We start from the raw sequence: 15,203 nt of genomic DNA, 5'->3' as shown, positions 1-15,203 counted from the left end.
CTCTGGGTAGGGGTCAATGAAAAGTCCACGCTTGTCTACGGGGAGGGGGGAGGGGGTCAAAAACCATGAATTTTCTGTCCACGTGGTATATGGACGGCCCCTAATAATGCCGGAAGGTCGGACCCCAGCCAGGGTTCCCGGAAAGCTGGGAAGGGTGGGCCTGAAAAGGGTGGCCCGTCCCGGAACGATGGGAACAAGGGGTTGCGACCGCTGGTGGTCCCTCAACAGCCACAGAGCAGGGCGATCCAAGGGGAGGGCCCCCCTTGGACGAAGGTAGAGCGGAAGAGGAAGAAGAAGGTGAATCCGCAGGTAGTAGTGCAGGACGGCAAGCCAAGGCGTAGGAGTTCAGGCGCCAGGCGCGAGAAAGGCGACGCGATCGTCATCAAGACGGAACAGTCCAAGAACTCGGACGTCTTGAAGACGATGCGAAGCGACGCCAAGCTTGAGGGTCTTGGAGCCGACGTACGCAATATTAGACGTACTCGTACGGGCGAGATGATCCTGGAGTTGAAGCGCCAGAAGGAGCACAAGGGCGCCGCCTGTAAGAGGCTGACAGAAGAGGTCCTTGGTGAGGGTGTACAGGTGAGGGCTCTGACACATGAGGCGACTCTGAAGGTCAAGGACATTGACGAGATCACCGAAGTGGAAGAGCTCGTCACGGCCCTGCGGCAACAGTGCGAGAGGGCCAGCAGGGACACAGATAGCTTTGGTTCAGCTATCTGTGGCGACGTTAAAAAGTCCGTTAAAGTAGGAAGTATAAAGGTGGGCTGGTGTGTCATCTGACATTCCACGAGCCACCCGAGGTTTGATTCAGGTGTCTGGAACCAGGACACAAGTCGTGGGACTGCAAAGGCCCCGACAGGCGCAAACTGTGCAGGCGATGCGGCGCTGAAGGTCATAAGGCCCAAAGCTGCACGAGTCCGCCCATCTATATGATCTGTACCGGTAAATCCTCGAAAAACAGACATCCGATGGGTGGTCCAAGGTGCCCGACCTTCAAGAAAGCCGCAGTGAACAACAAATCACAGTGCAGGTAACGCAGCTGAACCTGAACCACTGTGATGCGGCTCAGCAACTGCTTTGTCAGGCGGTTTCTGAGTGGTAGATGGATATCGCCATCATATCGGACCCATACCGAGTACCCGCCGGCAACGGCAACTGGGTCTCGGATGGGACCAGGAAAATGGCGGCGATTTGGACGACGGGTAAATACCCCGTGCAGGAGTTGGTGTCTACTACCTATGAGGGCTTCGTGGTCGCCAAAGTAAACGGGGTCTTCTTCTGTAGCTGTTATGCGCCTCCGCGGTGGCCGATCGAGCGGTTCACGCAAATGCTGGACCGCTTAACGACCGTGCTAACAGGGCGAAGGCCGGTGGTAATAGCGGGTGACTTTAATGCCTGGGTTGTGGAATGGGGAAGCCGTTTTACGAACCAGCGGGGTCAGATCCTGCTAGAAACACTGGCCGTCTTAGATGGCGACTTGGCTAACGTCGGTATCAAGAGTACCTATAGTCGAAACGGAGCGGAGTCAATTATTGACGTGACCTTTTGTAGTCCTGGCCTAACAAGTAGTTCGAACTGGAGAGTAGATGATGGCTACACTCACAGCGACCACCTGGCGGTTCGCTACAGTATCGACTACAACAACAGCAGACAGCGGATAGAAGAAGAGGCGGCTAGGCCTAGGCCAAGCCCTCGCAGGTGGAAGACATCATACTTCGACGAAGAGGTATTTAGGGAGGCGCTCCGCCGTGAGCGAAACTTAATCGGTTTTGACGGCGACGAGCTGGTAGCGGTGCTCTCACGTGCGTGTGATGCCTAGGCGAGTCCACCCTAGAAATGGGAGGCCACCGGACCGACGCGATTGCGGACCTGCACCGCGCTTGCCTACGGGCTAGGCGGCGGATGCAGCGAGCACGATCAGAGCAATAGCGAAACGAACGGCGGGTGGTGTTCGTCGCTGCAAAAGCCGCGTTTAAGACCGAGATAAGAGCAAGCAAAAAGACCTGCTTTGAGGGTCTCTGTCAGAGTGCCAATACGAACCCGTGGGGTGACGCCTACAGGACCGTTATGGCCAAGACGAGAGGTGTGATGGCTCCTACAGAGCAATCTCCAGAGATGTTGGAGGGGATCATTGGAGGACTTTTTCCGCATCATGATCCTAGTCCTTGGCCTCCTTTCGTAAAACAGCCGGGGACTGGGGCTGGCGATGAGGAGAGGGTCATCGATGTGAGACTTGCGGGGATAGCTGAGTCCCTTAGCGTAAGTAAGGCCCCAGGTTCGAACGGAGTTCCGAACCTGGCCTTAAAAGCAGCTATTGCAGAGGCTCCCGAGATGTTCAGGTCTGCGATGCAGAAATGCCTGGACGAGGGAGTTTTCCCAGAAGCTTGGTAGAGGCAGAGCCTGGTACTGTTGCCAAAGGCGGGGAAACCACTTGGAGACCCGTCAGCATATAGACCAATATGCTTGATTGACACGGCGGGGAAGGTGCTCGAAAAGATCATCCTCAATAGAATGTTGAGGTTCACCGAGGGGCGAAAATGGTCTTTAGAGCAACCAGTACGGCTTCCGGAAGGGGAGGTCCACCGTAGACGCTATCTTGTCGGTTACAAAAACCGCCGAGAAAGCACTCGAGCCCAAGAGGAGGGGAATTCGCTTCTGCGCGGTAGTGACTCTGGATGTAAGGAATGCGTTTAATAGCGCCAGCTGGTCTGCTATTGCCGATGCGCTTTTACGTCTGGGGATACCGGAGTACTTGTACAAGATTCTCTGAAGTTACTTTCAGAACCGTGTACTAGTCTACGACACGGAGGTGGGTCGGAAGTGCTTTCACATAACGTCAGGAGTCCCGCAAGGTTCCATCCTGGGTCCGGTGTTATGGAATGTCATGTACGACGAGGTGTTGAGGTTAGAGAACCCAGTGGTAGTGGAGATTGTCGGATTTGCCGACGACATTACGCTCGAAGTCTACGGTGAAACGATCGAGGAGGTGAAGTTGACTACCGACCACTCGATCAAGGTTGTGGAGGCGTGGATGCGGTCCAGGAAACTGGAGCTGGCTCACCACAAAACTGGAGTGGTGGTTGTGAACAACCACCGAAGCCGGAGCAGCAAGCGGTGATCATTGTAGGCGATTATACTATAGGCCACTGCATTATTTTGATTTTGTATGGGATTTTGACGTTTCTTGGCCTTGTTGTTTACAAAATTTCTGTAAGAGTGAAAGAGAAGGAGAGAATTTCGTGCAGTGCCCTTTGGATCACTGCACGAATATATACTGGCCTGCTTACTCTCACAGAAAATTTGACGTTTGAGCGGTGCCGACACACAGAATTATAGCTAGCAGTCCTATTCTTAGCCGGCGACTACGCGACTGTCTACTGGGTTGAATCCGCGGTTGGAAAGGGATCTTTGGCAAGGTCAGGGCAGGTAGAGGCCTCATGTCAGCACGTCCTTTTGTGTGCTGGTTTATAGCGCCTTACTTGCGGGAAGATGAAATAGCTGTGTTCGCGGTATCAGATCTTGATACTTGCTGTGCAGTTGGAAGCAACTGTGTTGTGGACCCTTCCGAGGACAAAGGGACTAAGGACCACTCGGGAAACTCAGCGTCAGCATGCTACCTTAGTGGACTCTCCAAAACGAGTCATCGATGTTCGTTGCAGCAGGCTACGCAGCTAACCTTAACCTCTCTGAAGCAATGCCTTCTTGGTGGTTCCAGAGAGACAAAGGGTTTGGCGACCATGGGAAAGGTCGAGGAAGTCCTGCCATTTTTTTAGGTGATCACGGTCCTTAACTCCACACTACTTGGACCTTCTGTCCGGATGTCTATTGAGTAGATTTTCCCCCATGATTTAGAAGAAAAAAAGGCGTTTCAGGGGTCCTCATGGTGTTTTAGAGGTGATACTTGAAGGTCTGATGAGCGTTTGGGGATGTCAGGAGATTTCATTAAGTCTCAATTGATTTCATTTCCAGAGGGTTACTCAGGCACTTCTGGAATCTCATTGGCATTTCGGGGAGGCCCATAGGGGTCTCATGGGCATTTCAGAGGGTCCCAGTGAGGGTTTTCAAAAGCGTTCAAGGGGGTCTGGTGGGGTAACAGGCGTTTTTTGGGTCTCAGGCGGGAATCAGGGGATTTTCCAAGGCCTTTCAGGGTGACTCTAAAGGCTTCTGGGGGTTTCAAAGAATTTTCGTGGGGTCTGACGGGGATTCAGGGGGTGTCACGGACGTTTGCTCAATTCAAATTGATGTTACTACAGTATCGGACAATAAAAATGCACCAAAGCCGTTTTCCCATACAAACTAGTCAGCTTTAGATTACCATATCTCAGTTAATTCTAAACCGATGTTTTTCATTTTTCTATGACGAACTACAAAATATTCCAATTTTCAAAAACTGTTGAAAAAGTTCAGTGATAACTATTGTTACAAAAGTTACAGATAGGTTGAATTTTGACAATAAAAACGCACCAAGACAAAAAAAGTTATAGCAAAAAATGGTTACGTTATATCATTATGGTGTCTTCGGCAAATATGTTTCTTGTGTGATGACGAATAAGTTTGCTGAACAGACAAACATGATTTGACTTCAACATTTTTTGCTAAACAATTTTTTGTCTTGATGCATTTTTATTGTTAAAATTCAACCTATCTGTAACTTTTGTAACAATAGTTGTTACTGAACTTTTCCAATAGTCTTCGAAAATTGGAATGCTTTGTAGTTCGTCACAGAAAAATGAAAATATTCGGCTGAGAAGTAACTGAGACATGGTAATTTAAAGTTGACTAGTTTGTATGGGAAAACGGTTTTGGTGCATTTTTATTGTCCGATACTGTATATAACCAAAAATTTCTGCAATAAAAGTTACTGAAACCCTATGAAAAGCCTTAAAACGCTCCGAAGCCCTTAAAAACGATCTAAATAGGCTCCCGATCCACCCAGAAATACCCTTGAAACCTGTTTAAACACCCCTGAAATGCCATGAACCGCCTTTGAAATCTCCATAATCCCATAGAAACACTCTTGAAATTCCTGCAATCTAATCGAAATACCTTTGAACCCCTTTGAATGCCCTTAAAACATTCCCAAAACCCCCTCAAACGCTTCTGAAAACTCCTTGAATGGTTCCTGAAATGCTATCAAGCGGCCCTGAAACCTCATGGAATGCCCTGAAATCCATTATAACGCCCTTGAAATACATTGGAACGTCCCTAAAACTCCAGTAACGCCATTGAAACGGCTTTGAAACCCTTTGTTACGCCCTTTGAAGGCTCCTGGGGCTTCAAAAGTGAATCGCTCTTAAAACTCCTTGTGAAGTCCCTGAAACCCCAGTAATATTATTGAAACGACCCTGAAATACCCGTAATCCCATTGAAACGTCAATGATACCTATCGGAACGCCCTTATAAGGCTCCAGAAACCCGTGAAACAACTCCCTGAAACGCCCCTGAAGCCCCTTTGAACCCATTCTTTGGGCTCTCTGGGAACTTTCTAGAAACCCCCAAGGTCATATCTCAAACGCTCAGGAGCAAGACCTGTTCTCGCGAACTAAGTTACCTCATTAAATCCCTGACGAAATTAATGAAAAAGTTCAAACTTTTTACGCCCTTCTTAAATTTATGCACCCAAACCCATAGCATAAAAAGAAGTTCCAGTGTTTTTACCATTATATACATTTTAAATCGCAATGTACGAAATGGCATTAATTTTCTACAGTCTTATGATTATTTGCTTTTTAACACCAATTTTATTGCATTCCTTCAATTACATCGAGTGCCAATACTAATCTTAACTTCCTGAAACTCCTTTTTTTCTATTCTCCTCTACAGTTACCACGACGGTTCAGCGCCACGATTTGAAAAGAGCAAACTTCATCACCTGCAACAACCACAACAGCACCAACGATTCCACAATTTCAACAACCATCAGCAACAGCAACAAGTGCTGAGAAGCAAGCGACCTTATAAACAACCCTTAAAACAGCCCTATTTCAACAAGTTTTTCACCTCGGGTAACCAAGAGCACAGTTTCGCAAACAACGAATTCCAGGCCGCAGCAGCAGCCGCCCCTAGCTATAGCAGTATTAGTAGCAGTAGTAACACCAACTTCAAGCAGCAAAATTCCATTCCGATCTTCGAAAGCCACGAGAAGATCCGACATTCCTTCATAGACCACAATGATGACGATGACGACGGAAAGACCAGTACTAGCAATTTTGACTACGAAACAGAACGACCCATCAAACGACGACCAATTTCAAAGCCCAAACCGTCGACGAAACCAAGCTCGATAATCGATACAAGTTTGCATGGATTCCGTACACAGAACAATGGTCACCGCGTTAACCAGTATCATGGTTACGACGATTCTTCCGAATCGGCAGAGGCCTTGGCTAAGCCATTGACCGGATCTAGTCACTCTTCGGCACCGTTCCATTTCCTATCAAACAACTCATCTCCAACGAACATTCCCGGATTCCACTATATTTCCGGAGGATACTCCTACTTCAGTTCTCATCCGGTGCCCAAGAAGAAGAAACTCCAGCCAATCGTGGTTGAGTCGACGTTCGACGATGACTCAGATGATGAACCGGTGATTGCTACAACGACACGCCGACCGTACGTGGCCCCAACGCTGACCACGACTCCTACGCCACCTGCCAAGTACCACGCCCAACAGAGACCGACAAAAGCTCCCGTCCAACGGAGACCCTACATCGCACCAGCACTGACCACGACCAAACAACCGTACGTTGCTCCGTCCGTGTTGCAGTCCACCGGTAAGGTCACCGATGCCAGCCTGCTAGCGTTCGGCCAGAACGGAGCCAGCCGGTTCCGGTACACCAACAGGGACAAGGCAGCGGCCAGCACCACTGGCAAAAAATCCGAAAAGCAGAGCGATCTGTACGAGCCGGAATTCGACATCGACATCCGGATCGACCTGTCCAGTGACGCCGCGCAGTGAGAGCGGTCTCTCGCTAGCTCATGCAAGTTTCCTGCTTAAATAAAAATCTTAAACATCCTTTCTTTTCTTCCCTTTTCTTCTAGCCAATAAAGAGAATATAGATTTTTAATTTAAATCAAATTGTTACGACAAATAAACGCTGAGGAAAATTATTCGGAATGTGGCAAGAGATTTGTTGTGAAAGAACCACCCTTTTGCTTGATATTGAGTATAAACGATACGGTAAGTAGTCTCCCAATTCCCTGGCACATACATCAATTTTAAATGCCAAATAAATAGATATTTGAGTTCTTACCTCAAAACGAATCAAATAACAGTTTCAAGATCAAGGTAAAAACATCTTCCACAGAACACAATGTTTGCTGTAACTTACGATTATTATCTTAAAAAATATTCCAAATCTCGCTCGAAATGTAAATCTTTGTAAGACTCTGTGTGAAAAAAATCATAAAATATTTCCATCCCACAAATTCGTATAAAAATACATCATTCCAATACAACTAATTCAACGCCAAAAAGGATCCTACAAATTTACCACCCCAAACCCAACCATAAAGCGTACATTTATTTAACTTCTGATTTATGGTTCCCATCGGAGTCCTTTTACCATCAGGCAGAGCAGAGCACACTATCCGGTAACCGCAGCGCGATATTTCATGAGACGAAAAATTCCAAACCAGACCCGCTGGCTGGTAAAAGGACGACGAAATGAAATAGGATAAGCCACCAGCTAGGTTAAGTTGCCGGATCGATTCACCTAGTTAAAAAAGTGTTTTTCTACTGAAATTTGCGAGGGTTTTTTTTAGAATTGTAAAAAAAACGTTCACAGCATCCGAGGGAAGCTTCAACAAAATCCGTGAGATGTTTTGCAGCTTGTTCAAGAATTTTTTTTGCAGCTTCTTTGCAGAAGATTTTGTGGCTTTTATGTAAACCTTGCACTACTTTTATGAGAAGCTGGCATACTCAAGTAACAATAATGATAGCTGAATAACAGCTTATTCAACCAAAATTTTCCAAATCAAGCCTAAGAGCGGCTTACGCATCTGTTGCACAGCGATAATGTTTGTTGGGTAGCTTCTGCAAGAAGATTTAACAATTTCTGAAAAATAGCTTTCATAAATTCTGAGAGAAACTATTACAATGTTTGTGAGAACCTTTCAAAACTTTTGTGAGAATTTATCACAGCTACCACGAGAAGTATGCTGCACAGTTTCTGAGGAAAGCTTTTACAACTTATGAAAGAAGCATTTTCAGCTTCTGTAGGAAAGTTCAATGCATAGGCAGAGCTGAAAAATATCAGACCTCTTAGTTGACTGCATGACCACCTTCACTATCACTGGAGGCCGATCACTTTGCGGTCTTGGACAAAGTTTTTTATGCACAGCAAGTGAAATTCCCCGTAATCAGTCCCATTAAAATTTCAACTACATTACAGAGCGCGAGGGTGCAACCAATCGCATCAAAATTCTATGCAGTTACTTTAGACGCAAAAGAGGATAAAAAACTTTGCTTGGAGTTGTTGCGATTAAATTTTAATTCGTTGAACCTTCCTTCTGTATAGTTACACCTCAGAAAAATGAAAAGGTGTGATTTGATGATATTGCTTTAGTTTTGTCAAGATTTTGTTATCTTACAATGCACCGGTTTTGTTCACTTTCGTATTTCCGGCGAACCAACGCTGGTTCTACAACACTAGCGGTAGTCACTATTGTGGTCTGAGCTTATTTTCTTGCAAACCGTTCATCAGGTTATCAAAAAAGCCGTGTCGCATGGGTCTGGTTCACTTTTACATTTGGGTACTTCCGGTGGGACACCCGGAACAGGATCCGGAACACTGCCGGTTGCCTCAAATACGGTCTGAGACTTTTTTTTTTCATTTGGCTATCGAAAAAGGAGCTATTCGATGTGATGGGTTTGGTACATTTTTATATTTAGGAACTTTCTGAAGGACACCCGGAACCAATTCTGGAGCACTGCCGGTTGTTTTAATGTGGTCTAAGCCTATTTTCTTGCTAACCATTCATCATGTCATCGAAGAAGCCGCGATTTGATGTGTCGCATGCATAGGTTTGGTTCACTTTTATATTTGGGCACTTCTGGCGGGACACCCGAAACCGGAGTTGTTGCGAATAAATTTTAATTCGTTGAACCGTTCTATTGTATAGTTACACCTCAGAAAAATGAAAAGGTGTGATTTGATGATATTGCTTTAGTTTTGTCAAGATTTTGTTATCTTACAATGCACCGGTTTTGTTCACTTTCGTATTTCCGGCGAACCAACGCTGGTTCTACAACAATAGCGGTAGTCACTATTGCGGTCTGAGCCTATTTTCTTGCAAACCGTTCATCAGGTTATCAAAAAAGCCGTGTCGCATGGGTTTGGTTCACTTTTACATTTGGTCACTTCCGGTGGGACACCCGGAACAGGATCCGGAACACTGCCGGTTGTCTCAAGTACGGTATGAGACTTTTTTTTCATTTGGCTGTCGGAAAAGGAGCTATTTGATGTGATAGATTTGGTTCATTTTTATATACAGGCACTTTCTGCAGGACACCCGGAACCAATTCTGGAGCACTGCCGGTTGTTTTAATGAGGTCTAGGCCAATTTTCTTGCAAACCATTCATCATGTCATCGAAGAAGCCGCAATTTGATGTATCGCATGGGTTCGGTTCACTTTTATATTTGGCCAATTTCGGTGGGACACTCGGAGCTGGTTCCCAAACATTACCGATTGTCCAAAATATGGTCTGAGACTATTTTCTTACTAGCTGTTCATAAGCTTTTCCAAAAAGCTGCTATTTGATATGTCGCATGCATGGGTTTGGTTCATTTTTACATTTGAAAAAAATCACCGGAGCACCGAGAACCGATTCCGGAACACTGCCGGATCAGATATGGTCTGAGACTATTTTCTTTCTTACCATTCCAGGTTATCGAAAAAGCCGCGATTTGATGTGTCGCATGCATAGGTTTGGTTCATTTTTATATTTGGTCACTTCTGGCGGGACACCCGAAACCGGTTCCGGAACACAAGCGGTTCAGATAAAGTTAGAGATTATTTTCACGCTTTCCGTTCATCAGGATATCGGAAAAGCCGCAGTTTTGTAAGTCGCATAAATGGGTTTGATTTACTTTTACATTTCCGACGGGACACCTGGAACCGGTTGCGGTACAATACCGGTTCAGATATGGTGTGAGGCTATTTTCCTTCTTACCGTTCATCAGGGTATCGAAAATGCCGTGGTTTGGTGTGTCGCATGCATGGGTTTGTGCACTTTCATATCTGACCCCTTCTTGGGGTACCGGTTCGGAACACCTAAATGGCCATAACTCCGGAATGGCTGGACCAATCCGAACCATTTTCAATAGGAAACAATGGGACCAGATTCCCCGTCGAATGAACCATCGGTCATTAAAATCGACTGAGATTTACTGCCAAAAAGTGACATAAGTTTGTTTGTACACATACACACATACTTACATACACACAGACATCACCTCAATTTGACGAGCTGAGTTGATTGGTATATGTGACTCGACTCTCCGGGCCTTTTATCAAAAAGTCATTTTTGGAGTGGACATATAGCCTTTCCAGTATACTTAGTATACGAGAAAGGCAAAAGACGGCTCATCAATCCGACTCAAATGATTTTGATTTCTATTTGAATACTGTTGAGATGTCAACGCCCTTCGGTATAATTTAGTTGAACTGTATGATATAGTGCAAGGAAAACTGGCAAATCCCATGTGGGAGTTAACGTGTAACGGGATCATCGTGCTGACTCTGTGGTTGGTTAGTAATACTTAATCCATGAAGTGGATATGCGGTAGCATAAATTCCCCATCGGACTACCATATCTTGGTACTATTTTGGAATTTTCTTCTGATCAGGTTGTACCAAATATGTCATATAAAGATACCATTAGTGACCAACACATTCCATAAATTTTTCAAAATAACTTCCAGAACAATCAAATATTTGTTCATATCATTTTTCATTTCATTCAAGGACTTTTATTTCAATGCCATCAAAGATTCTGACAGACGTTATATTAATAGATTTTCAGAGTTTCCCCTAGAGATTCATATGGGTATTCCTAGGGGTATTCTCCTCTAGTTTATCAAAAACCTCGTTTGAGTTTCAAACAGATACGTCCAGAATTTCCCGCAGATTTGTCCGAAAATTTGCCCAAGAAAGCCTGTTGAGATTTCCAGTAGTTTCTCGGGAATCCCTCCCAATATTCCACGAGAATGCTTCCATAGTTTTCATCACAAATTCCTCCAGAGATTACTTCAAGAGTTTCTCGGGAATTTTTCCAGGTGTTTCTCGGAAATTCCTCCAATAACTCCTCGTGTATTCCTCCAGGAAATTCTCTCGAATTCCAGAAGTTTACTGAGATTTTTTTCAGGAGTTCCTTGGAAATTCCTCCAGATTTTCCCATTGAAATTCCTTCAGGAGTTCCTCGCAATTCCTCCTGGTTTTCCTCGAGAACACCTACATAAGTTGCTCGGGTTGGGTGTACCTCCAGGATTTTTTTTGGGAATTTCTCCAAGAGTTTGCCGAGAATTTCTTCAAGTGTTGCTCGGGAATTCCTTCAGAAGTTCCTTGGGAATCCCTCTCTCTAGAAAATACTCGGCAACCCCTCCAGGAGTTCCTAGGAAATTCCTCCAGGAGTTTCTCGGAATCCCTGCAGGAGTTCCTCGAGAACTCTATGATTTTCTCGGGAGTTTTTCCTGAAAATCTCCAAGAGTTTGCACAGAATTTCTTCAGTATTTCCTTGGTAATTCTTCCAGGAATTTCTTGAAAATTTCTCTAGAAGATCCTCTGGAATTCCTTCAGAACTTCTTAGGATATTTCTCCTTGGAATCCCTCCAGGAGTTCCTCGGGAATACCTCCTGGAGTTTCTTGGAAATTTTTCCAAAAGTTCTTCGGGAATTCCTCCAAAAGTTCCTCGGGAATTCTTCAATTAGTTGTTTGTGATTTTCTCCACGAGATCCTCGGAGATTCTTCCAGGAGTTCCTCGGGAATCTCTTCAAGTGATTTTCGGATATTATCTCAAGGAGTTCCTAGAGAATTTCTTCAGGAGTTCTCTGGGGATTTCTCGAGGAGATTGACGAAAATTCCTTCAAAAGTTCCTCAAGAATTCCTTTTGGAGTTCCTCGATAATTCCTTGAAATTCCTCTAGGGGTTTCTCGAAATTTTTTTTTTTCAGGAATTCATTGGAAATTCCTTCAGGAGTTCCACGAAAATTCCACCAGGAGTTTTTTTGGAAATCCCCTAAGAGTTTGCGAGAATTTCTTCAGGAGTTTCTTGAGAGTTCCTCTAGGAATTCCACGGGAATTCCCCAAGGGATTTCTCGGGAATTCCTCCAGGAGTTCCTTGGGCATTCTTCCAGGAGTTCCTTGGAAATTCTTCCAGGAATCTCTTCAGAAGATTCGCGGGAATACCTTCAGCAGTTCCTCGGGAATTCCCAAATGAGTTCCATGGGAATTTCTCTAGGAGCTACTTAGGAATTCTTCCAGGAGCTCCTCGAGAACCCCTCTAGCATTCTCTTGGGAATACTTTGAGGAGATTCTCAAGTAATTTTTCAGGAACTCCTGGAGTAGGTTTCCGGGGAACCTAGAAGAATTCCCGAGGAACTGCCGGGAAAAACTTCGAGAAATTCTCGAATTATTGTGGAATTTTTGGAGGGTTTCCCGAGCAACACTTCACTTCTGGCGAAATTCCCGAGTAACTCCAGAGGGAATTCCCGACGAACTGCTAGAAGAACTCTCGAGAAACACAAACAATTTCCTGAAGGGATTCCTGATGAACTCCTAGAGGAATTCCAGAGGATCTCTTGGATGAATTCCCGAGCCTCTCCTGGAGGAATTCCTGAGGAACTCCTGGAGGAATTGCCGATGATCTTCTGGAGGATTTCTCACGGATTTCCTGGAGGCCCACCATGGATCTCCTGGACGAACTGCTGAGGAACTCGTGGAGGATTTTTCGAGGCCCTTCTGGAAGGGTACCCGAGGATCTCCTCGAGGAATTCCCGAAGAACTTCTGGAAGAATTTCCGTGTAGAGACGAATGCCCCTTCAGGGTAAAATTTCTCTACACAAAACAAAAAAAAAATCGTAGGAACTCCTGGAGCAATTCTGCAGGAACTCCAAAAAAAATTCTCGAAGAATTCGTGGAGAAATTCTCAAGAAACTTATGGGGGAATTCCCGACGATCTCCAGGAAGAATTCCCGAGGATCTTCCAAAGGAGTTCCCGATGATCTCTTGGATAAATTATCGATGATCTCCTGAAGGGTTTTCCGAGGATCTTCTCTAGGGGCAAGACAGATACAGCGAGAGTAACTCTGTTTTCGAAGTGTTACTCAGAATTCCTCTGGATAGCTCAGGGTCACTCTGGTTTTCCCGAAGTGTTGCCTGATAGCAGTGAAATATTGAGCAGTCCTGCCCGATTTTCCGCTTCGTAGGGACGTTTCTGAATGAATTCGAACAAAAAAAAAGGTGCTCAGGATTGCTGAGAGTTGCTCCGGATTGCGCAGTGTCTTGCCTCTAGGTTCTTTTGGAGGAATTTCCAAGGACCTCTTGGAGGAACTGCTGGAGGAACTCCAGGATGACTTCTTGGGGATCTTCTGGGGGTATTCACGAGGGTATTCTGGAGTAATTTCCGAAGAATTCCCGGATGAATACCCGAGGAACTCGGGAAGATCCTGGAAACATACCTGGGAAACCCTGGAGAGAACTGTTCATTAATGCTTGGTTAACTTCCGAAGTAAATTTGGTTTATCGACTATAATTCTATCAAGTATGATTTGGCATGCATAGACTCTCAAATTAAAGGAAACAGAGATTATCTAAATTTCATAGAAATTGTGGATGAAATTCTCCGATAATTTATGTAGTTATTTCCAGAAAAATCATAGAGAAATTCCAAGGAATATTCCCGTTGTATTCGTGGGGAAGCCAAAGCCATGTAGACATTTTCGGGTAATTGGCTTCTTTAGCGATGTTGATATACTTCCAAAATTTGCCACTTTAATGAAATTCGAAAGAATTTGATTGATAAACGAAAACATTTGACCGAAATTTGGTATTTTTTACAGAACTTCAGAAAAAAAACCATTACCGAGCGCTCAGCAGTTGAGAGTTTGGTAAAAGTTACCATACGCGACTAACTGTGTAAGCTGAAGAAGGATACTCATGCCCTAGGCCTAGGTGTTTGCATTAGTTGATGGTCCTGTTAAGGTGTCATGATGGATCACTAAGCTTACAAACGAATCGTTGACTTTTTGCTTTTCAATGATTGTTTGCCTCGCGTTTCTAAAGTGATACGAAACTGTCATTTTTGCCGCAACGCAGCAGAAAAAGTATCATCACTGCGAGTGAGCATACATACAAACGAATATTCGCTTTGGTGGGAAAGAATTATCACTTTGAAATTTCGAGCCACATATCCAGTATGGCTGCTGATGCTAATGATGCCGTAAAAAGCCTTAATATAGACTCATGGAGGTTTTACAACATAACATAAGTGGAACTCAATAAGTCAGAACGAAGGAAAAAGTTGTATCTTTTTTCCAGCACGCGGTACTGGTATATCTAGTATAGAAGGCAACAAACTGTCATTGATATTGATAAACAATAAACATCTGATCCAAGCAGTAGTCCAGTTTTAGAAAAGATCACAGAAACATAGATTGTCTGCGGGGACATGTGCAAAGCTTGTTGCTGGCAACCCACTTACCATTTTGTCATAAAATGATTAAAATCTACGGAAAAACACATCCACGTTCTACGTACCACATATCGATTTCCGTTTTTATTTGTAACTAGACAAATGTATTTTAGACCAAACTTTATAAAGTTTCGTAACAATTTATGTTTTATTATAATTTCCACGTGTTGCCAGTCTAGATCTGTGAAGTCATGTTGAAAAACTGTATGGTATAAAACATGGTATTGACATTTCGGTGTCCTCTATACCAGCTCACACAATCGAAAAGGCTTCAACTTTATGAGTCAGAGTTCCACTTATGTTATGTGGTTTTATTATAATTCCTGATGGTAGGAAGTACTACTAGGAAGAGCCAACTCTACATGCCTCTGTCTGATATTGAAATAGTAAATAGATTGTGCAACCAAATAAGATGTTTTTTTCTATTGTGAGCTCAGTGATTTAACTTTATGCTAGATGTTCAGATTATACTATATCTACTGAATCCAGCATGACAGATGTGTGCACC

General features: G+C 44.5%; 2 protein-coding genes across 18 annotated transcripts in view; one reads left to right on the top strand and one right to left on the bottom strand.

Annotated features, from left to right (window-relative positions):
- The window catches only part of LOC109623085 (uncharacterized), a 120,040-nt gene extending 112,926 nt beyond the window's left edge, over positions 1-7,114 (top strand). For both annotated transcript variants that reach the window (XM_029860048.2, XM_062849546.1), the window contains exon 3: positions 5,827-7,114. In XM_029860048.2, the coding sequence (XP_029715908.2) occupies positions 5,827-6,961 (1,135 nt within the window). In that variant the 3' untranslated portion in view covers positions 6,962-7,114. The remainder of the gene's footprint in view (positions 1-5,826) is intronic.
- LOC109408315 (solute carrier family 35 member F3) overlaps positions 1-15,203 on the bottom strand; it is a 277,247-nt gene that overhangs the window by 231,882 nt on the left and 30,162 nt on the right. The window lies entirely within an intron of this gene.

Source organism: Aedes albopictus, chromosome 1, assembly GCF_035046485.1.
Source record: "Aedes albopictus strain Foshan chromosome 1, AalbF5, whole genome shotgun sequence".
Classification (NCBI taxonomy): Eukaryota; Metazoa; Arthropoda; class Insecta; order Diptera; family Culicidae; genus Aedes; species Aedes albopictus.
This window is presented reverse-complemented; position numbering and strand designations above follow the sequence as displayed.